Source organism: Brassica napus, chromosome C2, assembly GCF_020379485.1.
Source record: "Brassica napus cultivar Da-Ae chromosome C2, Da-Ae, whole genome shotgun sequence".
Lineage (NCBI taxonomy): Eukaryota > Viridiplantae > Streptophyta > Magnoliopsida > Brassicales > Brassicaceae > Brassica > Brassica napus.
In genome coordinates, this window is record NC_063445.1 from 53,181,731 (window position 1) to 53,209,204 (window position 27,474).

Genomic DNA, 27,474 nt, shown 5'->3' on the forward strand with positions numbered 1-27,474 from the left:
GACTATTTTAAACTGTACTTCACTTTTAATAGTTTAGATACTGGTCAAAATATTTTTGTCACCTAGTGATATCGCTGATCATTTGTATAGGTATCAAGTATTCAAGGGACATTCAGCAGATTAACTTAATTTAAAGTTTTTGTTCTATTGTCTTGGTCTCTCGAGAAAGTAATGGGAAATTAAAATTGTTTATAACACATGTAATATAGCTCTTTATCATACGTAAATCAAGATGAACTAACAATTAGTCTGACCGGAGTTTTGTAATGAAGCCTAAACATGATCACTTCTTCATCTGATTAAAATAGTAAAATTTAGTTCCTAACAAAATTCGAATCTATGATTAACGGATTTACGCCTTACTCTAAATCTTTTATCGTAAGACACAAAGTCATCCTCACACTCTCTCTTTGCAACGTTAAATGATAGTAATGCTGTTCGTTTCATTGACGCAGGTTCCTGCGGCTGCGACTGCGGCTGAGTCTGCGGCTGCGTCTATTCCTTTGGTTGTTGTTCGTTTTGCAGCCGCAGACTCAGCCGTAGCCGCAGCCGCAGACGCAATTTGTTGTTCGTTTCTAAGACGCAGGACATTGCCGCAGCCGCAGTCGCAGAAAATAGATTTAGTTCTGTTCGTTTGGTTGCCGCAGACGCAATTTTCATTTATTTCATATTTTAATTTTATGAATTTTGTGAATTTATACAATTGTATTTTAAATAAATAAAATGTAGATTTAAATTTGTAAAATTATATTTTAAATAAATAAAATGTAGATTTAAATTTGTAATATTTACATTCATCAAAATATTATATTTAATTAGTAATAAATTTAACAACATTTTTTATCATAAACAAAAGTTAAATAATACAACAAGTCTTAAATAAATAAAACAAATATTTCAAGCATCTCATAGAACTGATAATCAAAGTTATAAGCAAAAAAAAAAGTCATTAACTAAAACATTTAATACGGTAAACGACCTCTACCATATTCATCTGTGATGCTCTTACGCAAAGCTTCCATCGTTCTATCACCGGTCGGCTCATATACAATATGTCCACCACCACCACCACCACCACCACCACCATCATCATCATCATCATCATCATCATCATCATCACCTTCTTCTCCTTCTTCTTCATCACCATCAGCTCCTTCTGCTTCTCCTTCTCTTTCTCCATCATCATCGCTTTGCCATTGTACAAAATCATGATCTTCCCGATGTGAATCACGTATGAAGTTGTGTAGCGCCATCGTCGCTGTCACAAGCTTAATCCACTTGACCAGACCATACTTTGGATGCTTACGATCCAAAATCCTCCATTTTGCTTTCCATACTCCAAATGTCCTCTCAATCACCGATCGCAATCCTGAATGCTTTCGGTTGAACAACTCTCGTGCACTAACTGGTGGTCCTCCTCTAGCAAACTGACCAAGATGATATCGCATACTCCGATGCGGACCAAGATACCCCGTCCTAGTTGGATATCCCGAGTCAACTAGATAATACCTCCCAGGAGGAGGATGTGGGAAAGAAGCCTCATTCCTCGCACAATGAGTCAAGACCTTCGTATCATGTGCTCTACCAGGTACACCGAGATATGCGTATATGAACTTCATGTCGAAGTTACATATAGCAAGAACATTCATTGTAGGATCTTGCTTTCTACCTTTATATGCTTCTGCATTTTGACTTGGAGGGCGAACCGGCACATGAGTTCCATCGAGTGCTCCAACACAATCTCTGAAATGAGGCCAATACCGATCATCATTCCTCAAAACAGGACTCACTCTTCCAAACTCGCCTTCTTGTGGTCTTAATGTATCCTCCGCAAACTTCAGAATAGCACTCAAAACATCATCAAGCTTCCGTTGGACTGTATCCAATGATCTTTGATACCTTGCAGCAATATCCCGCTTCGTCTTATCTTGACCAACAGTCTCGAGAAACATCGCCACAGATTCTTCAAGGTAGACATGGTGAGTCTCTTTCAATCCATATCGCTCAGCTAGCATCTTGCACAAAGCTTCAAAAGTCCTTTGATTCATTCGAAGAATGTCATAACATTGCTGATCAGATTCATACATAAGTTGTTGAACATGTCGCCATCCTGCTCCTCAATATGTTCTATGACTCAATCTCTCAATAATAGGCACATCAAACAAACCAAGTTCTTCCTCATAATCACCATCCTCATCTTCCAACATCCATCTTTCAAGCATCTACAAAACCATATTGAATAAAGACATATAAGTCATTTATACCAAGACCATCACGAATCTGTAAATACAACATCCACCAAAGACACAAGTTCACAAATGTTTGGCTTTTGCCATGCCATCTTTCAAGACAAACAACCAATCTGGTCATTTTCATGTACACAAATGTTTATAATGGAAACAAGATCAAGACAGAGCCAAGACACAATGCATCAAGTTCTATTAGCATGACATATCTAAGTTCATATAACAAGACAGCCAAGTTCATAACGATCAGACCAAGACACAAATTCATAACGACCAGACCAAGACACAAGTTCATATAAAGCAAATGTAACAGATTCCTAAGCTCCATAAGACACGACATGGAACCTGCTAAAACTGTAACAAGACCAATCTATACAAGTTCAAGACATCAAGTTTAACCACAAAAAAATGCAAGTAGAACAGACATATTTATATAAACAAAACAATACCATCAAGTTCCAACAAGTTCCATACATTTGACTTATAAAGTTCTAAACTCAAGATCAGACCAAAAGGATTTATACTAGCAGTTTCATACAAAGATCAGACCAAAAGCAAAAGTTCCATACTAGTTCTAAGTTCCATACTAGTCATAAGCTTCATAGTCACGTTTTATCTTGGTCCTAAGCTCTAGAAACTTAGTCTTAGCTTCATCTGTCTTCATTGTTATAAAAGCCCTTCTGCTCCCTTCATTGTCTATAAGATGTTCCATTGCTGCTTCATATAGTGGAGACCACTCTCTCACTCCAGGCAATGTGTACAGTATCTGTAACACATTTTCAACACTAGCAGCTTCTTGACGCTCCAACATCTGTTCCGCTATCCTATTCTTCACCATAAGAGCTTCAGTACATTTGTCACAAGCTTCTACAACCATATCCTTCTCTTTACGCTTTCTTTTTCCTCTTGAACTTCCAGAATGAGTCTTCTGTTGGGTTTGTGTATGAGCTTGTGGCTGAGTTTATGTCTCTGCTGCTGCTTGAGTTTATGTTTCTGCTGCTGGCTGAGAATCGGCTTCATCACCTTCATCTCCACCCACTCTAGAATTTAAGCTTGCTTCTCCATGTTGAGCACTCCATCCTTCTGCTCCAGTTACTACTACAGCACGGAACTCTTCTTCAAACAGATCCATATTAAATTCCTCTTTCCATATGGATCTTCCAATCCCAGGACACTCCTATATATAAAAAAAAGAAAGAGTTAATCACTGAAAACGCAAACGTCAATGAATCATTCTACAATACTTAGTGAATATTCAAACTCAAACTCTAAAAGGACACGCCTCTGTTCTGTGTCATACTCAGTGAATCATTCTACAATACTTAAATTCTAAAAGGACACGCCTCTGTTCTGTGTCATACTTAACTAACTAACTAACTAACTAGACACAGGAGGCATTAGCAAGATCACAAAAGGGTTCCAGAAACTAACTAACTAACTAGTCATCATTTTCTAAGTGAGCAAAGCAAACAGGAAGCATTTTATAGAAAAATACACAGGAGATAAGCAAAACTAACCTTTTCGCGTTCACTCCACCAATCATCTGACATATCGATCCTTCCCAAGTTATCAAACCCAAGCCCTGTCCTATTCTTAGTTAACTTCCTAAACTTGGTGTATTTCTTCCTACTTGTGTCGTATTTGTTCTTGAAAGTTTGCCAAGAATCATATCCTTTCTTAAACATGTATTCAAACGCCACCATGATGTTCTCCTTCCCTACTTTATTCATAGACATATTGGTCCTATTTCCCTTTCTTCTCTCTTCGGCATAAAGTTGGAAAAAGTATCTAGTCTCCTCAGGAGGCCAGTTCTAAAGCCAAGAAAAGGAACATCAAGACACAAAACAGCACTCAAGTTCAAAGGAACATCAAGACACAAAACATCATCAAGTTCATATATCCAACACGTTACAGACCAATCACTCAAGTTCAACAGCACTCAAGTTCATATATCAAAAATGAAAACAAGAGAATTAAAGACACTGCTTAGTCTAGAGCCTTACATCTTTTGTCATCTTGAACTTGAGAGTGTCAGCTTGAGACGAGAGAGCCTGCAATCACGGATATTCAGTAACCAACAAACCCATTAGAAGATCATAACAAAGCTATAGAACCAAACAAAATAAAGAAAAATTAACTTATATCTTGACAAAGAACGTTCATACTAGATGCTCACTAGTTCATAAGAGAACTAAACGAGACCTTTAGAACGATAATCACAAGAGACCATCAGAACGAGACCAATCTCATGTCTCATCCACGGCAGTATTAAAACATACATTGGATAATCATCAATCAAAACACCAGTAACCAACAAACCCATCAGATTATATCAAGCTAAAACGTCAATATCCAGAACACATAAGATCTTATACAAACCCATAAGAGAAACTCATCACACAAACCTAAGAAAGAAACTAAGAAAGAAGAAGCAATAAAAGCTTGTGCCGGAGCAGCAGAGACACTCAAAAAGATTTTCCAGGGAAACTGCAACAATTTGAAACTCTCAAGTCAGAACATAGACAAAAATAATACCTCAACGAGAAAAGGAAGAGATGGGTTTGGTCTAGCTCGAGAAAAGGAAGAGTGAGCTTGCGAGCCTGAGACCTGCAAAAAAAAGGCAGAAAGAATAAGCTTACATCTTAGCTAACTTTACAGTCTCTGAAACAAAGCAATGGTAAAATAAGTATAGCAACAGCAACAAATCCATCAAAGCAAATTCATCACACACGAATGAAGCAAGACAAACCAGAGAATGATGTCAAATGATTACAGATAACACTTTTAGTCTCAGCTTTGGTTGCAAGACTGAATAAAATATACAAAAGCAGTTAAACCACTAGCTTTCACAAATCAACTAAGCTATGATAAATCAATGAAACTTGATAGGGAAGATGTCACCAGATGTAAATACTTGATAAGAGCTACTTAAATCCCTTTCCACAACCAGAGCCAGGACAATCAAACAAGAGCGACTATGAACAGAGAGAGAACCATAATTAAGCGTAGAACAACACCATTAGCTCTCACAGGTAAGAGTTACACTTTAACAAAGACAAGAAGATGTACAATTCTTACAAGAGAGAGAGCTGGAGAGGGAGAAGAGAGAGAGCTGGAGAGAGTGAGCTTGAGATGAGAGAGCCTGCAAAAAAGACAGACAAGCTCAAACCTAAGATCTTATACAAACCCATCAGAGAAACCCATAAAAGAGACAATTGAGTTTAAGATGTACAATGCTTACAAGAGAGAGAGAGCTGGAGAGGAACAGGGACAGTCTGAGCAAACTGGAGAGGAACAGGGACAGTCTGAGAAAAAAAAATCAAATGTCAGTTCAAAAGTTCTATTCTTTACCAAGCAAGTAAGAACATTTAAAGTAAACAGAGAACTTTAGAAGCTGGCAAAATTAATGAAACACAGTGCGATTGATAGGTTCAAAATTTTTTTGATTGATATAATCATAGCATCGTATCATTGTATAAGAGTAAACAACAAAACTGGAGTCTTAAACCAACAATCCAAGGAAAGCACTCGGCTTCTTAACGACAATGAGAAGATGTCAACAGAAGCAATGTATGAATCTGTTTCTACCATGCCTAGTGAACACAAAAGGCTACTCTAATACTTGGTGTGTGCCAGTTTCAAGGATATCATAACACGAAAATGCATGGCACAGATAGCTCTACTGGACTCTCAACAATACACAACACTTACTAGTTAATCTACAGTGTTCCAAACTATCTAATGACCTCATGCTCGTGGCTAAGAATATAGCTAAGCCTGTGGTTAAGACATTGAAGCAGCTATGCTCACTTCAATGAAAGAAGTAAAATTTCACAATCATTTGATACTCATTATCTTCATCACAACCAAACCAAAGAAAACCCAAAACTACTAAGCTTGTAAGAGATCATAAAACCCAAAAAAACAGAGCTTTGAAGAAACACGTACAAGCCAAGCACGCAGCGAGTGACGTCACGACCCTTGTCAAGACATTTCTCGGGGTTAGAGCTCGTGGGAGAGATCTCAGAGAAGATAGAGCTCGTGAGAGAGAGCTGGAGAGGCATCGGTGTATCTGTAAGTAAAACAATCAATCAAAGAACTGTAATCCGAGCTAGTAAGCAAACACACAAACACAAGCGATATAATGATCACAGTTATAATACCTCCAGAGAGTGAGCTTGAGAGGGTCTGGAGAGAGTGAGCTTGAGAGAAGAGTGAGCTTGAGAGAAGAGTGAGCTTGAGAGAAGAGACAGAGCTCGCGTCGGAGATAGCTTGAGAGAGAGAGCTCGAGATCGAGAGAGAGCTATGGAGATGGGTTTCTCGCGTCGGAGATAGAGAGAGAGCTCTGGAGATGGGTTTCGTCGGAGATCGAGAGAGATGGAAGAGATGGGTTTCTCGCGTCGGAGATAGAGAGAGAGCTCTGGAGATGGGTTTCGTCGGAGATCGAGAGAGATGGAAGAGATGGGTTTCTCACGTCGGAGATAGAGACGCGTCGGAGATAGAGAGCTCGAGATCGAGAGAGATGGAAGATCGTTTTCTCGCGTCGGAGATAGAGAGCTCGAGATCGAGAGAGAGCTATGGAGATGGGTTTCTCGCGTCGGAGATAGAGAGAGAGCTCTGGAGATGAGTTTCGTCGGAGATCGAGAGAGATGGAAGAGATGAGTTTCTCGCGTCGGAGATCGAGAGAGAGATGGAGAGCTCGAGATCGAGAGAGATGGAAGAGATGGGTTTGGTCGAGCTCGAGCTGCGTCGGAGAAGAGAGACTGAGAGAGATTGAGAGAGAGAGAGGGGTTCGAGGTCGAGAGAGAGTTGGGTTCGAGGTCGAGACAGAGTTGGGTTCGAGGTCGAGAGAGAGAGAGAGAGAGCTGCGTCAATGGGTTGCGTCTGCGGCCATTAGATCTAGGTACTTTGGTAGTTAGTGAATTAGGTTAAGGGCAAAACCGTAAATAGGTTAAGCAGACGAGGTATTTAAGTCGTGGCCGCTGATTTTTTCTGCGTCTGACGCGCGACGCTTCGTTCGGCTGCAGCTGCAGACGCAGGTACCCGCGTCAATGAAACGAACAAACTTACGGGAAAATCATAGCCGCAGCCGCCGTACCTGCGGCGACGAAACGAACAGCCCTAGTATAGATAACATCTTCAAAGTTCATAGTGGAATTTTTTATTAGTTCTAATCAAAGGTGTTTCATATCAATATACTTTCAATCTCAATTGTGTTGCCTTCTAATGTTCTTTCTCGATCTCAAGTGTGTGAATGTAGTTCAAATTGAACATTGTTTTTGATTTTTATAAAAAGGGTAACGCTTAACATATACTAATCTCAACATAAAAGAAACGCTGCTTAGAGCATCTTTATCCTTGCAACTCATTATCGGTTGCTTAGTAATATTTTAGTAGTATTTAAGAAGTAAATTATGCTAAGAGATTTGGGTAAGCAACTTCATTATTTTGCTCCTCCATTGCAAGTCTCTTATATTTGGTTGCTTAATTTTTTTTAACAATTTTTATTAAAATTTAAATTTTTTTATTACATAAAACATAATAAAAGATAACATTTTAAACATAGATTTTTTTTTAAAAAACTTGAAACAACAGTTTAGTAAAATAAACGATAATTATTTGAAAGAAGCATCCGAGCTTAGTTGTTGTCATCACCATCCCCAAATTGACGCCATATATGTTCAATCAAATCATGTTTCAGTTGTTGATCCATTGGTTTATCACGAATTCTTGCTCGAGCATCCATCGTATTTGCCACACCATTTCTGTTATCTCGATCAAAATCGCTCTCGACATGTGAACTTCCGTTTTCTTCTCCTTGGATGAACTCTGCAAGATTATATTGAGTGTATCCATCTCGTTCGTCTTCTACTATCATATTATGGAGTATGATACATGCTCTCATAATCTTCCCGATTTTAGCTTTATCCCAGAACAGCGTTGAATTTTTAACAATGGCAAAGCGAGTTTGCATGACTCCAAAAGCATGCTCGACATCTTTTCGGACATGTTCTTGACATTGAGAAAATAAAACTGCTTTTGGCACTTGTGGTAAACGAATAGATTGGATAAAAGTAGCTCATTTCGGATAGATATCTTCGGTGAGATAGTAAGCCATATCATACTGTCTTCCATTAACAGAGAAAGTGACTTTCGTAGCATGACCTTGAATTATGTCATCAAAAACAGGCAACACGTGTCCAAGACCGTGAGATGAGACGAAATCGACGACCCCTCTCTTTCTTCTCTCATCTCTCGCCCCAACACGTGTCCAAGAGCGTGATTGCTTGAGTGGGCTTAATTAGGCAACGTTGTTATTGTTAATTTGGGTTTTTTATTTTCTTTTAATCCAATATTAGCCTAAGCAACCCACTAACAACCATGGATAAAGATGCTCTTAGTCTTCATCTCCACGTTGCTTAGTATTAACGTTGCTAAGAAACCGTCGTTGCGTAGTCTTGAAGACAAACAAGAACGAAACAGCCATGTACCACCGACAGCAAGCTGGCAAGCCACGCTTAATTGGAACGGCGACATTGTAACGAACATCATCATCACATCTTGAAAGGACAAAACCATACTTCTGTTGTAACTATTAAAACAAATGTAGCAACTAATTTTGTAATTACTGTTACTAATCAGTAATTAGTCATTACATTAGTTTGTTTAAAAAAAAATCAAAATTGGGTAGAGAAGTTGTGATCTAACTACCTAACCAACCAATAGGAGGTCACATGATCGATGAGATCACTGGCCCAGAGAGAGAGAGCTTATGAATGGTCTCTCCTCTCTACCATTCCTTTTCCTCCCACCATTTTTTAGGTTCTCCTAACTAACTCGACTCGGGTCGTGACTAGGTTTATTATCCTCTCTTCTTGTAAGCTTTTTCTAGATCTGTCTCCCTATTTCTGATACCAAAGTTTCGATATTTCTGAGGAGATTGCATAAAGTTTGAAACTTTTTATGTTTTTTTCCTTTTAACGTTAGATTCGAATTGTGTATTCTCGAGGTTCCGAGTTCGATTCGTCTCTTCTACATCGAAAGATAAAGACTTTATTGTAGTTAATCACATTGCTTTGTGTCTGTATAATTAGTCTCTGGATCTGATCACTGTTCTATTTTGATTCTCAGTTACCCTTTTTGATCTCTTCCCAAAATGGCAACGGGACAACTGTTTTCTCGAACCACACAAGCTCTGTTCTACAACTATAAGCAGCTCCCTATTCAACGAACGCTCGACTTCGACTTCCTCTGTGGTACAGTGTCCTACATTGGGTTGATTTGGATCAATGTGACCGTTGAGATTTTGATATCAAAGATGATTTTTTGCTTTTTTAACAGGACGTGAAACACCTTCTGTTGCTGGAATTATAAACCCTGGCTCTGAAGGCTTTCAGAAGTTCTTCTTCGGACAGGAGGAGATCGCTATCCCTCTTCATGCCGCGTAAGTTTAAACAACATATCATAAAGAATCTGAGCCCAAGTTCTTTTGCTTTAACTTGTTTTTGTTTATACAGCATTGAGGCAGCCTGTGCTGCGCATCCAACCGCGGATGTATTCATCAACTTCGCATCTTTCAGGAGGTTTGTATTGACAAAACTTACCATTGTCTCTTTTGTGATAGTTATGTTGATTGGTTTCTCCTTAATCTGTAGTGCTGCTGCTTCGTCCATGGCTGCTTTGAAGCAACCAACTATCAAAGTTGTGGCTATCATAGCGGAAGGTGTTCCAGAATCAGACACCAAGCACCTGATTGCTTATGCTCATGCAAACAATAAGGTGTGTGTTGTGGTTAGTGATTAGCTTCATTTTTTTTTAATCTTATGAGACTGATTGGGTTTGTTTGCAGGTTGTGATTGGACCGGCTACCGTTGGAGGTATTCAAGCCGAAGCCTTTAAGATTGGTGACACTGCAGGAACCATTGATAACATTATCCACTCCAAGCTGTATAGACCTGGATCTGTTGGTTTTGTCTCCAAATCTGTATGTGATTATTTTCACAACTTCATTAAGTTTACAATGTATTGAGAGTTTTTATTTATCACTCTTTCTTTTCTGGTAGGGTGGAATGTCTAATGAAATGTACAATATTGTTGCTCATGTGACTGATGGAATCTATGAAGGTGAGTTTTATGAAAATGTAAAGTAATCTACCAATGAGAAAGATTAGTGAGACTGTTTTGTTTTTGATGTTGTTAATAGGGATTGCTATTGGTGGAGATGTGTTCCCAGGATCAACTTTATTTGACCACATCCTACGGTTTAACAACATCCCACAGGTATATACACCAATTACGCCTGCGGGTTCTGTCTCTTCGGTTAGTTCGGGTCGGTCGAAGTCTCGCTGAACTGAACCAAAAAGAAATCCGGTTCGTTTTTTTGTTAGTTCGGTTTCAAAACTTTCTACCGAAGTTTTTGGCTTTCGGTTTATATTAAATAAAATTTGAAAAAAATCGGTTAAGCTCGGTTGTTTAGGTTTGGATTTTGGTTAGTTCGGTTTGGAATTTTGGTTAACATGCTGCTCGATGGATCTTGTGTTTGGCTCTTTCGGATCAACGATGACTTAATGCAAGAGCTATATTGCAGATAAAGATGATGGTTGTACTTGGAGAGCTTGGAGGAAGAGATGAATACTCTCTTGTTGAGGTTTTGAAACAGGGGAAAGTCAATAAACCTGTCGTTGCTTGGGTCAGTGGGACTTGTACACGACTCTTCAAGTCTGAAGTGCAGTTTGGTGACGCAGTAAGTGGCACTTAAGTTAAAATGCATCTTTGTCTGTTGTTCAAATCAAGATAGTTATTTGAACATGATGATTACGAATAGGGTGCAAAAAGTGGTGGCGAGATGGAGTTTGCACAAGCCAAGAATCAAGCTCTAATGGATGCTGGAGCTATTGTTCCCACTTCATTTGAAGCCCTTAAATCTGCAATTAAAGAGACTTTTGAGAAACTGGTCAGTTTCACAGTGTTGTTAGCGTAGCTGGTATTGTCTTTTGTTGCAAGCTTATGTGTTCATTTTCAACTCCAATCTTAAAGGTTGAAGAAGGTAAGGTCTCTCCTATAAAGGAAGTCACTCCTCCACAAATCCCTGAGGATCTTAGTTCCGCAATTAAGAGTGGGAAAGTCAGGGCTCCTACTAACATCATCTCCACCATTTCTGATGACAGAGATACTGTAATGGACACTAAACCATATAGTCTAGGGCTGGGATTTGAAACTGAACCGAATGAAATTTTTTGGTTAGTACGGTTAGGAGTTCAGTTTGATTCGGTATTTTTCTTAAAAAAGGTTTGTTTTCTGTTCGGTTCGGAAAAATTATAACTAAACCATACAAAAAACCCGAACCGAACTAACCAAATTTCAAACCGAACTAACCGAAATTAAAGGAACTTATCCGAAATTTTAACAAAACTAAACCAAAATATAACCGAAATCAAAAACTTTGATAGGATTTTCAAAAACCGAACCCAAACTAAACTATATTTTGGGTTAATTCGGTAAGATTTTAGTTGAATCGGCCTAATATAGTCTATTGAGTTGAAACGCAGCGAAAATGGAAAATGAGTTGCACAGAACTCTTGACAACAAAATGTTCCTTCATATATTAATTGCAGGGGAGGAGCCATGCTAGGCCGGTGTTCCAATATCTTCCATCATTGAACAAGGCTTAGGAGTGGGTGATGTCATTTCCCTGTTTTGGTTCAAACGTAGTCTTCCTCGTTACTGCACAAAATTCATTGAGGTCTCTTGGTTTCTCTCTTTGCTTTTAAATCCATTATATCTCAGTATACAATGTTCTCACCTCATACATATATACTATTGCGTAGTGAGATTAACTCTGGTCTCTGCAACTTTTGAATTAGATATGCATTATGCTGTGTGCTGATCATGGTCCATGCGTCTCCGGGGCTCACAACACCATTGTAACAGCAAGAGCAGGCAAAGACCTTGTCTCAAGTCTTGCCTCAGGTCAGTCAACATCTTTTCCACACCTCAAACACATCAGTTTGTTTTAACCGTGCAACAATCTTTAAGACTGTTAAAACTTTGCACCAGGTTTATTAACCATTGGTCCTCGGTTTGGTGGAGCCATTGATGACGCTGCTAGATACTTCAAGGACACATGTGACAGGGTAAAAAGATCATTTTGCCAGAAGTGACATTAGTTCTTGAATCTAAGCTCTAATTGGTTGCTTGTTTCAGAATCTCACACCTTATGAGTTCGTTGAGGGAATGAAGAAGAAGGGAATCAGAGTCCATGGGATCGGACACAGGTAAAACAGCACCTCTTGTAATAAAGAAACATCCCCACAGGTAAAACAGCACTTCTTGTAATAAAGAAACATCCCCACAGGTTCTCTTGTCTGAAACCTCTTCTTCTTTATAGGATCAAGAGCAGAGACAACAGAGACAAGAGAGTGGAGCTGCTTCAGAAATTTGCTAGGTCTAACTTCCCATCAGTTAAGTACATAGAGTACGCAGTAACAGTGGAAAACTACACACTCTCGAAAGCAAACAACCTCGTACTCAACGTTGATGGAGCCATTGGATCTCTCTTTTTGGACCTTCTAGCTGGAAGTGGGATATTCAGTAAACAGGAGATCGATGAGATTGTTCTGATTGGTTACCTCAACGGTCTCTTTGTTCTTGCTCGCTCCATTTGGTTTGATAGGGCACACCTTTGATCAGAAGAGATTGAAGCAGCCACTGTATCGTCACCCATGGGAAGATGTATTGTACACCCAATAAACTCATCTCAGCCTTTTTTATTGTTATTGTTCCAGCTACTTAGCACTTTTACATTCTTCTGAGAGATGTTACTAAAAGTGCAACTCTATGATTTTCTTCTACTTTCTTTTGTTGTGATGTTATTATGTTTACTTTCTTTAGTTTAATTTTCAACTTGTCTAAGCTTTCTCTGTCACTTCCAAAACATGTTATATGCACATTGTTTTTACTTTACATTAAGAACACTAAACAACTAGAACATGTTTCACTTGGTAACAACGCATAAACGTTATGGTAAATTTGGTAATTCAATACTTTATACATTTTTACTAGATAGTAAATATTGCTCCTCGTGTGTGTGTATGCATTGCCGGCCCTGGGATAAAGCACCTAAAGCAATGGCTTTAAATGCCACAGCTTTATAGAATTTGCGGGACGTCAAGACTTTATAACGTCACATTAGCTTAGCGGTTTGAGTGATGCAACCGTAGGACTTTTGGTGACGAGTTCGACTCCTTCGCCCATCTTATTATTATTTTCTTTTAATTTTACTTTTCTTCTGGATAATGGTATAGTAATTAATAATGATTTGACATGAATAAGTTGGTTATCTTTTCTAACAATTTAATTTCTTTTACTGCAACACTATATCAAATGGTATACATTATTAATAAACTATTTAACTAATTAAATCCTGATTACTTTTTTAAGGAGATATTTTTCTTCTTGACTCTGCCAATCTCCCATGTTCACGTTTTCTCTATTACTTCATTTTTCTTTTTGTAAATTTTTATATTTAATGAAAATTCTCTATATATTAATTGAGAATTTTTAAAAAAATTAGAATCTTAAATTTGTATTAATTAAAAATAAACATCATCCTATGTGGCACTTGTGTATGTCTTCTAAATCTCCTATATATTAATTGGAAAGCATTTTTAAGTTGTGACTTATGCTTTAATGCTTATATGTCATTACCTCAGCCCTCCTCACTGACTCTATTAAAAAGGCATAGATTACTAGAGTAATAACAAGATTACCACTACGGATCATTAATGTTTAAATTAATGTATACATATTTGATATCTATTATACTCGAGCTTCGTTCTAATTTTGGTAGACTTAAACTAGTACGTCAAAATTTTAAATCACGTTTGTTTTTTCATAAGGATACAAATTCGTTTTGGTACACATTCGAACACCCACATAGAAAATATCAAATAACAAATAACAAATCATCGTATTAGTTAGAATTAGCCTCATTTTTCAATCGAACAATTAACTATTTAACTATCAACAAATATCATATATCATTCAAACAACTATGAACCATGACTACATGATCATCGTCATCATGTATTTAGTTAAAGTTATGTAAGATAAAATATCCGAGAAAACCTACATAAAAATATTACCCATAGTGAAATCAGACGTAGTTAGTCTCAGTATTAGGGACAACGACGAAGATTGTACTATCATGATACATACCAAAGGATTTAGAATGTGTCAAGCTTCATAATTTATTTAGTTGAACATAGTACAATCGATTAAAAAATAGCTTATTCAAACAAACTGTTGTAACTAATTTACGTTATCCATTATATATTAATTAAAAAACATTACAACATTTTTTTTGTAGTAACGTGTTATTACTAAGATGATTCTTAAATCTTTAAAAAAATATATTGATCCATCGAAATATATAATAAGCTTTTTATTAAACTAACCATAAATTTATTAATAATGTTTCTTTAAATAAAAATTACAGAATTGTCTAACTTAGCTATAATATATATATATATATGATAATTAATAATTTTGAATAATGATAAAAATTAGTGTATCTTATATCATATTTGTTTAATTTTAAACTATTAAAATAAATTAAAAACCATATTAACCATAAAATAAATAAAAAATTATATTTTTATGTATAAGTTATATTTAAAATTTTTAAAAACGACTACAAACTACTAAAACTGTTAAAAGTCTTACATTCAAATTTTGTGATCCATGGTTTAAACATTTTGTTATGATAAGATACAAATGATTAGAAAATCATATAAGTAAAAATCTCATTTAATAATTATTAAGATTAAATGATATATATATATATATATATATATATATGTATCGTTTTAAATTAAACTATATACCATATAAAATGCATAAATATTTTAATTTAGAAATTTACTTTGAACAATTTTCTTTGATAATATATATGAACAAATATTGACAACATATTTTTTAAAAGATTATAAATTACTAAAACTATTAATCCCAAAATGAAAATTTTGTTATCAGTAATTTATAATTTTTGCTATAAAATATACAAATGATCAAAAAATATATATGAGTAGAAAACATCATTTAATAGATATTAATATAAAAATATACTATATATATATGTTAATATCATTTATATTTAATTAAATACCATATTAAATAGAAAAAATATTGTTTGGATTAATAAAATTTATTTATATGTTAGCACCAATTTAATTATATATATGATAGTTGTTGACTTTTTAACTATTCAATATATATTTATTATTTTATAATATATAAAATATATAATACATAAAATGATTTTTATATATAATGTTCATTCCGCGCAAGGCAGATCTTAATCTAGTCCTATTTAAAACAATTTTAGAGCATCTTATACTTCCTTCGTTTCATATTAAGTGTCGTTTTAGAGAATTTTTTTCGTTACAAAATAAGTATCGTTTTCGATTTTCAATGCAAAATTTGTTAATTTTATGCAAAATTTATTAATTTTATGCAAAATTTATTTTTCTATTGGTTGAAATATGGTTAAGTGTATAGGTAATAGTGTTTTTTTATAGGAAATGTACAAAATTAATTGTTTTCTTAATCCGTGTGCCGAAACGTAAAACGATACTAATGAGACAGATGGAGTATAAATCATTGTTTTAAAATATGAAAATATTATAAGACACATTTTGACTTTTAATTACACAATAGGTCAGTTATATGTCTACTGAGACACTTTCGCCAACCAAACCCCGTGAAAAAGTCCAACTAAATTAACTAGAGTAATTATTAGAGTAACCAAAGTTATACGATTTGACTCACAACAACTGTTTTCCATTTTTCAGTTTAGATCTCTCTCACACTCTCACTCACTTTTTTTCTTTCTTTTTCTCGTAACCTCAAATCATTTGATTCCTCAAACCCAGAAACAAGGTGAAGCCTCTGTAGCAGCCTCCGGTTACCGAGTTGACTCATTCAATATAAATCAAATTAATGGAGATGGGAAGTGAAGGGTTGATTGCAAGGAAGCTGACTTTTTGTATCTCCATGTTTTCTGGGATTCTCCATTTTAATCTCCGACAACTCCAACTTTGTGAGTCTTAGAGCCGAATACGCCGCCTCGTGCTTACCCTATTTTGACTTCTCTTTTTCTTCTCTAGTATTCATCAAAATTGATTTTTCTTCACATCAAAACCCTAAACCCAGACGAATCACAAGCAATTTTCCTATTCGTATATATAAAGTCACTGAAGTGGGTTAGTCGATTTTTGTCAGTGGTTTATTGTTTCTTCTCTATTCGAGTATCTAGGCTTGATCTGGGTCGAATTTAATCACTGATTGGGTTTTTAAGTTAGAACACTGATCTTCCTGTTCTTGAAATTTCACGATCAGATCGAATCGTGATTGAGAAAAGCTCCTCCAATCTTTTGAATCGTCTGGGGTAGTGTTTAAACCTATCTTTGTCATTATGTTTGTTGCAAATACACTATTCATAGAATAGCAAAGTGGAGTTAACAACTAAGAAGTCTGTTCAGCTGAAACTCTTCTGAAATGCGGTTATGTGTCTTTTCTATCACAAGCTCTTCTAAAACTATTCCATAGCATTTTGCCTTTTTGATTGGAATGATAAGTTTCTGGGATTTGTTTTGGAGATGAAACAATCATTTCTTTCGTTAAACGTATTATCTACAAGCCGAGTAGAAAGTTTTGCTCATACTTAGGGTGTAACAAACATTCTTATGACTTTCAACTGATTTTTTTTTTGAATTTGTGCAGATTTATTGCTTTGATGAATTTACTCTGGAAAATAAGTTCAGTGTTCTCACTTTTCATGTTCTTCGGCTAGTGAGACAAGGGAAAACTAGGGTTAATGTTGTATATGGTCTGATTGATGGTTGTAGGTACAATCTGTCTGAGAAATATGGTGTACATGTGGACACTTTTTTGCAATACATATATTAGGCCTCTAACCCATTTGTATATATATCTATAAGTGGATTGTGTTATATTGTAGTAATTTTATATGCACCTTAAGCTTGGTTGTGGCATGTGTTATCTTTTTAGTTAACTCTAGAAGATTTTGGTGCAAAACAAGTTTCTCTTTTTCTGTCGTATTAGAATTAACATAGACTTTATTGAAGTTTTGTGAGTTCTTCTCAAGTATAAACTTTATAATTGACATTTGTATATATGTACACCAAAATACCCCTTCCGTTTCATATTAAGTGTCATTGTAGATGAAATTTTTCATTGCAAAATAAGTGTCGTTTTAGCTTTTCGATGCAGCATTTATTGATTTTATTATGCAGATTATTTTTCTATTGGTTGAAATAGGAGTAGGTGTATGGGTATGGGTAATGGTGTTTTTATATGGAAAACATGCAAAACTAAATGATTTCTTAATTTGTGTGCAAAAATCTCAAACGACACTTATTTAGAAACAGAGGGAGTATTTAACTTTGTATGCGTGGACTCTGAAATTAGGTGTACACGTGGATATTTTTGTAGATGTACAAGCGGTTTTGAATTTGGATTTTTTGGGTGTTTGTGTCTTTTTTTGGTCAATTGTGCCTAAGTGAATATTGTTCTAAACAAAGTTGTTGGCGTATGTAAGTAAGTAGATGTTGTCAAAGTGCCTATTGTGGATTAAGTGTATTGTCAAAGTGCCTATCATGGAAAAAGTTGTTCGAGTGAATGTACACCTAGTCAGAGTGAAATATTTAGTGTACACTGCCTTTTTTTTTTGCTCAACACTCGAAACATGGAGAATATTACACCTTGCAAACACCGGTCCTTTAAATCATATGTGTACATGTAATTCCATTTGACAATATATATATATATATATATATATATGTATATCATTCAAAGACCTTTAGATGCATGTAACAGATTATTAGTCATGTGTGTACGAGGCTCTATGTATAACAACAGTATATAGCACGGAAACAAAATCTTTCTGAAATTTTGTCAAATGATGTACACGTGGATGCTTGTGAAACAATGTACAAATGAATCATTGTACACATTGATAATAATATTTACGTGTACACATGTACGTCGTTGGCTGTGTGCATATAACAAAAACCCAAACTACACTTTTACAAAATTTATACTTATAAACACTTCACTCTTACTAGTTTCTTATCTTGCTTAAAAATAGTTAAAATACCAACAATTCAACAAGCTCACTCCAAAGTGGGATCCTTTTATTGTCCTATGAATATACATTACATCCATTACTTTAAAAATTACAAAGTCCATGCACCTTACAATAGAAAAGCAACGTTTTCACAACTGATGTAATTAATATCTCAAGATAGATTTTAATCGTTAGGCAATATCACTAACTTTGATACTTGAGATTCCTCCAAAGGTATTTTGGGTTGGCCATGTCCACAAACGCCCATCTTCTATTAGGTGAACAACAAGGAGACATTATAAAAAATCCCAGAATTCAAGAACTTAACAAAAAGCAGGGAGAGCTATATGTTTAGCTTTTTGAAACTGAGTCATTGTTTATCATTCACTATAATGTCAGACACTAACCTTTTCCTTCTCGCTGTTAACAAACATAGCATAAACGACTACTGTGAAATAGACCTGAAGAAACACCACAAGCTCTAACACCGCAATCCTCCCGTTAAGCCGTTCGGTGTAAGGTCTAAAACCTAACTCCACATTCAACCCACCTGAAACCGGATCCTTTACACTCCCCGGCGGGAAATACAGTCCCGAGCTTCTTGAAGCAGACTCGACTGACTCTTTCTTAGAGTTTCTCAGCTCTGCTTTCTTCCATGTCTCACTTTGGTATATGAGTCAGATATATTGAGAGATGGGACTCGAATTCGTCGGAGTCTTTGGTCTCTATTTAGTTTCTGAATCCGGTTGAGTATCCTCGGTTGATTCGATATCGGTGGTGAGGACGGTGGGAGATTTAAAAGTGTGTGGCTATCCGGTTGGAAGAAAGTTCATAGATGGGAAATGGGTCGTAATTTGTAGAGATGTTATCGCCATTTTGTTTTTTCAAAGCTTTGTGCCTCTTTCCTCCTTCTATTACACCTCCTGTGCTTTCTAGATCTAAAATTTAATTTTCAATTTTTGTCTTTAGAAAAATTATTGAACAGTGGAATAACTAAACTAGCAAGTTATGTTATCAACTAGGACATAGTAATACTTAGCAAAAGTTAGGGACAAGTCTGTAATTCACCAATAAAAAGTACTTCAGTAGCAATAAGTGATTGAGAGTGTAATAAAAACTCATAAGTGATTGAAAATGTAATAAAAACTCATAAATTAACCTGCAACGAAAATAACTCTTAAAATATAGCGTTGGTCGCATATATCCCTTACTAAATATTATATCAAATGTTTTTTTATCATATCAAAAGTAGCTTTAAAATATTATATAATCCGCTGAGCTCATTATCGTTTTATCTCCTTATCAAGGCTGAGCTCATGCTCCGACCACCACCCCCGGATCGACTCCTTCGCCACCGCTATTGTCTTCCGCTCCGGCATGAAGCTTAATTCTTCTGCTCAAATCATCTCCGTCATGTCCAGCTATCACAGTGAACTCCTCCTCCCGGAATCCAGCCGTCCTCAGTTTCCAATCTGGTCACGACCTTATTCCCATCCAGCCATGTCTCTTCCGCTGCTTCTTCGCACTCTGCTCCTCACGCCGCCGTCTCCATCACAGCTACAAGTCAGCATGCTCTCACCGGAATCCATGGACACGAAAAACTCCGCGTTGTGTCTTGCCAAGCTAGCTTCGGCGTCGTCCTATCAAGCCTTGCCGTCGCGGATCAAAGTGCAGCTCGATCGAAGAGCATCAATGGTCAAACTTAGCATATTTGCATCCCGTCCTCCATCATTTGTAGAATTCCTTTTCTGACCTCAAACTTATTAATTTGCAGATTGTTCTGCGAATTCAGCCTCAAATTTGCAATTGTGCACTCTACCCCCCTGTTGTATGCAAATCAACATGTAAATGCAATAAATATACTTAAATGCAATAAATATAATAGATTTGCTAAGATTCTTGAAGTTTAAAATTCAGGTATACGTTTAGTTACTAATTAATATTGAAAATTTTGGTAAAACCTTATTGACACAAATGCCGTTAACTAGATTCTGACCCGCACGGTTGCGCGAGAATATTTATATATAATAATAGTTTTAGATTAAAATTTTATGAATTGATAAAATTTTATATTTCGGTTTGCAAGCAAATTGTATTTTGTTTGGTTTTCGTTTGGTTCCGATGTGGTTGTGGGTTTGAAAGTGGTTTGAGTTTTATTATTTTAGTTTGGTTCAAGTTTAATTTGAGCACATGAGTCTAAATAAGAATATGAAATTTTCGATTTTGATTCTAATTTAGATAGCTATATTTTTTGTTAAATTTTCTTGTTTTTATTTTTTTTGTTTTTACATGTCTTTATATTTTAAATATGTTTAGAAAATCTGTATATCTCAGATTATATACCAAATCAAAACATACATATGCTAATTTCGTACTTCTATGTGATAAACGTAAATTGTACATTTAATAGTTATGATTAGAACATATACTAATATAATTTTGAAATAGTAAATATTTTTTATTTAAAATATAAGACATATATTTTTAAAAAATTATCAATATGTTACCGTTATATTCTTAAAACTATAACACACTGTTAACTGAATCGAACCAAAGTTGAAATCAAAATGGCTACCCAAACTGAAAACCAAACCGGTCGTAAAGTTTATATACGCCTTGTTCAAACAAACATAGAAGTATTGATTCTCTCCTCCAACCTAGAAAATTTTTCAAATACATGCTAAACACACAAAATTGCAAAAATAATCGTCTCTAATAAGAAAGTTATAAAAATTACACATAAGACCAAAAATTATCACACCAAACGATTGATAGTGTGTGACATTGTTGTTTTTGTATCCATGAGATCATAAGCAGAGACTCCACTTTTGGCTTGGTTTCTTTCTACGATTTTCTGTTCTCTAATCTTTGCCATATTCTTCTCCACCTATATCATACGTGTTTCTAGAGTCAATGCTAACTCCTCTATTGCAATATATATCTGCTTCAAACTTTCATCATCATCTTCCTTCTCATTGGATTTCTGGTTTTCTCCACCTTTATGGACAAAACACTATTTTTCCTTGTTTCCATCAGCGACTGTAGTTTTCTTTTTCTCAGCCTTGATTCCATTTACATGAAGCTCATCATCACAGTTTTGTCTTGTCTGAGAATGGTGATACAACAGTGTCAACTACTCCATTAGCAGCGGAAGGAGGATCTGAGAGTAGTTTTCATTAGCTTGGCTCAGAACCGTGGTCTTTATGGTTTGCTTCATGATTCTTCTTCTTCTTCTTCTTCTTCTTCTTCTTCTTCTTCTTCTTCTTCTTCTTCATCACTCCTTTTCTTGATTTCTAGTGGTGCTACAGTTTCATTTTCATAAGAAATCTTTTGAGAAATCCATGAGTCATTTTTATCCGCTCAAGTCTGTTATATTTTCCAAATGACCCAGAGGCATCATCTCAGCTGCGGTAATGTTATCATAACAATCCTTACAACTAACATGATCACTCGCTTGTATCTCAAAAGCTCATGTTTCCTCTTAACTAATTCCTTCTGAAAGAACTCATTAAGTGTCACCTCTCTTAAAGTTGATCGAACCACAATCTAAGAAAAATATGCCTCTTAGGAGTAACACAAAAGCATTTTGTCACGCTTCTTAGCATTGCTTGTGGCCCCAACACCAAACGCCCAATTTAAGTCGTTGTTTCTTGAAACCAAGTTTTGAACTTCATGGTCCTGAAATTATTTTATGCAAGGAACCAAGTAAGAGTTCCATATGATATAGATTCTAAAGTTCATGAGAGAGATTCCCACCAAGTGTTAGAAAGATGCATGGGATCATGGAGTCCATGAACTCAAAGTTTACAGTTATTAACTTATACAAACAACTCAGCTGCAATTTCAAATACATTCACCAAAGATCTGAGCAGATAATTAGAAAGAATCCGGTAAAAATATGATATACTTTAAATTCTTTGAAGCATGTAATACAGTTCAATCATTCACATACATGAAAAATGCATACTTTTAAGCACAATGAAAAAATCTTTAAAACTAAGTATCTTCTCTGTGTGTGATGAATGCATTGAACTACTAAAATTCGACAATTCTTGAAGGATTATGACACAAGACATCAAAGAACATGATCATTTGATAAGAGACTTATGAAAACACAGAAGAGTATTGATGAAATTACATATGTAGTCTTTGTACTCTGGAGCAACATAAGAGTCTGAAAGCAGAAAGAGGTCACCATAAAGTCGTAATAGTCTAATTTAATTTGACGCAAACAAAGGGATAAACAATCAATCTCACCCAACAAAAAGGGGCACCAATACGAACTTGGATTCATCACTTTTTAAAAATTTGATTAATATGTGCCATACAGATTTGCGTCAAATATGTCCACAAAAGAATCAACGAAAACTAAGAGATTTGGGTAGCTCCTCGATCATAGACAAAGAAAAGCAAATACCTTTAAGGAAAAAGGAGATGTCACCTGAGGAATTAAACGCGAAGAAGAAGAAGATTTTTCTAGGGTTTATGTAAAAGTTATGAATTAAAGCTTTGCTTTTATGATGGTATAATTCGTGGTTAGTTTGATTTAAATATATTTGTCATTATAAAAGATTGTATAAGAATTATGCCTTTATATTTAGTCACAACATGTTCAATAGGTCTAAATTTAAAACATGCCAAGGTAAAATTTAAATAGGACCCTAAATTAATAGATTAGATAATAAAATTTAATTTGTATTAGTTTTCGATGGAAGTTTTCGACATAATAATTAATTCAAATGTATCTGCCAGTAAATTCATTATCAAACCTTAATTTTCTGTTACATGTGTAGATAGCTTTATATCATTTGGAGAGTTGAATCGGACCAACTTTATAATATGTTAATTAAAATTAAAATTTAGCTTCATTCCATTTCATTCATCTAAAAAATTACCATTTGTCTTACTAAAATACTAGGATAAGATATGCACTTTGAGTTATATTATTAAAATATTAAGCATATCGTATTGACAAATTTAAGATTTATATATGATCGATTTTTTTTATATGTATGCATTTTTTATTGTTTATATAATCATTTATATGTTAGTCGATACATTTCGATATTTTCTTTTACTAACTTATCATTAAATAAAATTTATATATTTTTAATTTTGAATTTACCATAATTTCAGAATATCAGATTTTTACTTTCTTTTTGACATAAGATGGAAAATTAAAATATTATAAAGACAATTACAAATTGAGTTAGGCTTATAATTTGAAGTATAGTTTGATTATGGGTCATATTAAGACAACATAAAATTTTGCAGTCCGTCTATTATTATACTTAAGGCTAAAATATAGAAAGATGGTGGTATTATTTGTTTTCAACCGATACTTTGTATAAGATGAAAGTTAGATTAACGTGACATATATTATTAACTAGTAAGAAAGATCATTATTAATGTTTTTCTAGACTACAAAAAACAATTAGGCAGGTGCCAAAGCTTTTTCTTAATCTTCAATATAAATTTCATAATTTAAGTTATAAAGAATTGTATTGTAAGTAAAATATTTTATATATAAGTTTGTTTGGTAATAACAAAACAACCTAATTTTTGTATTATTCTTTATATAAATTTCTGTAGGCGAGGAAGGCTTAAGAACCGAACAATATTTTTTTTCTTTTATTAACAAAACAATTTTGGATAGATGCGTCTCTTTGCTATTAATAAAAAAAATCAACACTTAAAAAAATCATTATTTTCCGATTTATAGCAAAGGCATGCAATAATTAGGCCATAATATATAGCAAACTTTGATTTAAGTTGATGTTCATGTAATACGGACTAATAGTATATCTTACATTTAAAAAAAAAATTATTATGTTGGATCATAATATAAATCAACCTTGCGCCATTTAAAGAAAATCTTATTTAATAAGATCGCTGAGTATTAATTTAGTGAGATCGCTGAGTATTAAGTTTATTATATCATATACATTTATGTTATGCTCAATAAAGGCTCAGATGCACATAATCAAGGGAAATTATATCAAGTGTATTATTCTTTTTGTGAATTAAGCATGTTCGTTGTAGTGATGCAGAGGTCAATATGCACCTCAAGGCTAAACCGATGGAGGACTAACATTTTCATCAAGAACTTGGAATATCAAAGCTAAATCAATAGAAAACATGTTTTGAAATAGTTAGACTTGGGAAAAGATCAAGATTGAGCAACAAAAGAGCAATCCCCTATACTATATTTGCGAAGTGATTTTGCCACATGTTCTTTCTACAATTAATTTCACAAAACAAATATGACATGGCTACTGAAATTGATGATATGGCTTCCGGAAAAATATGACATGAATAATTTCATTTAATGTTGATTTATAGTTTGACAAACTTATTAGAATATGGTAATAATTCATATATTACATTTAATATTGATATTTCTTTTTGGTAAACTTTTTTAAAATATGGTAATAACTCATACATGATCTATAAAATAAATATATGCATATATAACATTATAAATTTTGAAATATTATTATTTTGTATAGTTATACAATTTGTATTACTAAATCTTTCAATAATTTCTACAATTTTTAAAAAATTTAAATATCTAATCGTAAGATCATTAGTTTCTTATATATTTACAAATTTTATAAATATTATTTAGGCTAAAATTTTGATAATTATATAATTTTATATCATTTTTATTAGTTTTATACCAATTGATTTAATATATATCAAATATATAATAAATATTAGTAAGAAAATAGTAAAATCTATAATATTTAATAAAATTTATTTTTAAATATAAGTTAAGTTTAAAAAATTACTTAGTGCACATGGTGCAGGAAAACACGTAGTAAGAATCATATTAATCAAGTATATAGAGAAAAAAAGTTGCCTTACGTACACTGTCTTTATGAATTATGAGTATATTATTGACAAAAACGGGCTCAGTTCGAGTTCGCCCTAGCCGCTTTCTCCCAGGCACGACTATCGAGGTTACTCGGTTCCCACTCCTCTCTGGCGCCGGAGGAGCTCGTGCTCGCCGGCGTCGGGACCTCTTGTCACATCTCAGCTCTATTTTCGTCAATCTCATGTTATGTCTTTTTCTTCTGTTGTCTCTGTTCCGTCCTGCTTGGCGTGACTCCATGGTGTCTCGACGGAGCTACAGTTTGATAGAGATTTTCTCGGCATGGCTCTTCCTCCTGTGGCTGAACTCGCTGATTACTTCAGACACCGCCGCTCGCCGTTTCGGGTTTCAAGCCCCGCTGCCAGCTTCACAAGAAAGACTCACCGGTCTTCACCAGTCACGATGGAGATGATCCGTTCCGTCAATGCTGCTCCTCCCATCACCACCGCGGGATCTGCTCAATCTGAGTGCAAGCTCACCGGATCTACAAGACTATCCACTGCCACTAACCATCCGCTTCCTTGGTTCAGCATTTCTCATCCGGTTCGTGTCAAACCCGAACGAGATGACCTTCCACCGCAACACTTTGCGTCTTATTCAGACGAAAGACCAGAAGCGGAGCTTCACTGTCTCACTACCGCACCCTCACCGACCAGTCTATGCAGCTCCGCCGCCGTTTCTGAGCTTGATCCCAACAGATCTCTTGATGTGAGCTTTCATTGTGTTGTTATGGACTTGCGGCCTAGCTCAGGTTTGGACGAGAGCTATGGATCCCGATACGGTAATATCGGAGTTCTTTTTCTCAGTTGGATCTCAGTTTATGCCCCTTTATGGATAATAGTCAAGAGAATCGTCTCACCTCTGCGTCGTCTCTACTATACACCCGACATCGCGGCAGCCCCATCTCACCAAGGTTTCTGTGGAGCTAAGCTGCATTGGTTAAATCTCTGTCTCCAAGTGACCGCCGGACCTATTGTGCAAGAGTGTTGTTTCGCCAGAGTTGCTCATGACTATGTCACCGCTGCGTCTCTATCACACTATGCCGTCTCAAGCATCGACGATTCTTCACAGAGCCGGAGTAGCTTTCCCAATCTCCTCGTCGCTGGAACTATTGTGCAAGAGTGTGGACTCGCCAGAATTACTAATTACATCACTGCTGCGAGTCCATCACATTACGCCGTCTCAAACATCGACGGTTCTTCACATAGTCTACTATACTTCTTATCCGCTATTTGCTCACACATGTTGGGGTTAGACGAGTGTGATGACTGTATGCTTAGGTCTCTTTCGGTTACAAATTATTGGGCTCGACACGGTAGTGTCGAATTCCGAGGTTTGGAACCACTTAGATCATCAACTATGTCATCAAACTTCATCCTTAGCGCCTCTTTGGAGGTAGGACTTCGGACTGTCAATGTTGCCTACGGTTCTAGAGCTTCTCACCTAAAGTTCTTGCCACTCAACATTCCAGCTGCTTATAGGTGTATCAACGTCGTTTTCGACTATCAATTGTTCTTTCAAACAATCGCCATGGGAACAAAAGTGGAGTTTTCTTTTGGGTTTCTTCATTTCGCTGAGCATGACTCGCCCTTCGATGGTTCTATCTTTAGTTGTTTTTTACTATTTTCTAACTTCATTCTACCGTCGAGCGTGTTTCCGGGATCTTCTGGTTCAGTTGTAAACTTTGATGCTTTTGCTCTTTGAGCTTTAATATAAGTTTGGTGTTAAAAAAAAAAAAAAAAAAAAGAGTATATTATTGACATTAATTTGTATAATTAGTTTTTTTTTTGCTAAAATTAATTAGTAGACTTAGTTGGTGTATCTATTCTTTTCTGTAGTCCGAAAGTTTATAAACGAAAGTAAGTGGTTATGAACATGAACAGACTTACAGAAGCTCCACCCGCCTCTGTCTCCTTCCTCCGCGGCTCTACACGGAGGTGGCACCGGTTTAAACTCCACATGTCGTCAAGTCATCCGCCGCGGCTCCAAGTCGGAGCTCTCCTCCACGCAATATACTGTAATCAAAGCTCCAAGACACTGTGAGAGCACCTTCCAAGCCGTCTCCTACGCCGCAGGCTCGAGGTCGAACAACAACAATGGCTTGTTTCTCCATATTTGCATTTTCAGTTCTTAAAATTTTGCTTTCTTTCTCTTTAGACCCAAGACTATCCAGTTTACAGAAACATCCTCTTGAATTACCCCAAATC

The 27,474-nt window shown here is 35.5% G+C and overlaps 1 protein-coding gene, 1 long non-coding RNA gene and 1 pseudogene across 5 annotated transcripts; 2 read left to right on the top strand and 1 right to left on the bottom strand.

The window, feature by feature from the left end:
* Positions 1-944: 944 nt before the first annotated feature.
* LOC111209078 (protein ANTAGONIST OF LIKE HETEROCHROMATIN PROTEIN 1-like) lies at positions 945-4,875 on the bottom strand. 4 transcript variants are annotated; one of them, XM_048748552.1, is made up of 5 exons: positions 4,782-4,875; positions 4,250-4,297; positions 3,764-4,057; positions 3,066-3,423; positions 945-2,269 (listed from the first exon to the last, which is right to left on the bottom strand). In XM_048748552.1, exon 5 carries the CDS (start codon positions 2,085-2,087, stop codon positions 963-965), a length of 1,125 nt encoding a protein of 374 aa, XP_048604509.1. In that variant the 5' UTR covers positions 2,088-2,269; positions 3,066-3,423; positions 3,764-4,057; positions 4,250-4,297; positions 4,782-4,875; the 3' UTR covers positions 945-962. The 4 variants fall into 4 exon arrangements, with proteins under 4 accessions (XP_048604509.1, XP_048604511.1, XP_022564568.2 ...); XM_048748554.1 differs by lacking the exon at positions 3,764-4,057 and having other exon boundaries at positions 945-2,270; positions 3,067-3,423; positions 4,782-4,862; XM_022708847.2 differs by lacking the exons at positions 3,066-3,423; positions 3,764-4,057 and having other exon boundaries at positions 945-2,222; positions 4,782-4,873.
* A 4,110-nt stretch (positions 4,876-8,985) lies between these two features.
* On the top strand, positions 8,986-13,157 carry LOC106378878 (annotated as a pseudogene).
* Positions 13,158-16,058: 2,901 nt separating this feature from the next.
* On the top strand, positions 16,059-20,289 carry LOC106379988. Its single transcript, XR_001276233.3, has 2 exons — positions 16,059-16,344; positions 17,028-20,289. It is a non-coding gene; the product is annotated as an uncharacterized LOC106379988 (long non-coding RNA).
* Positions 20,290-27,474: the final 7,185 nt, after the last annotated feature.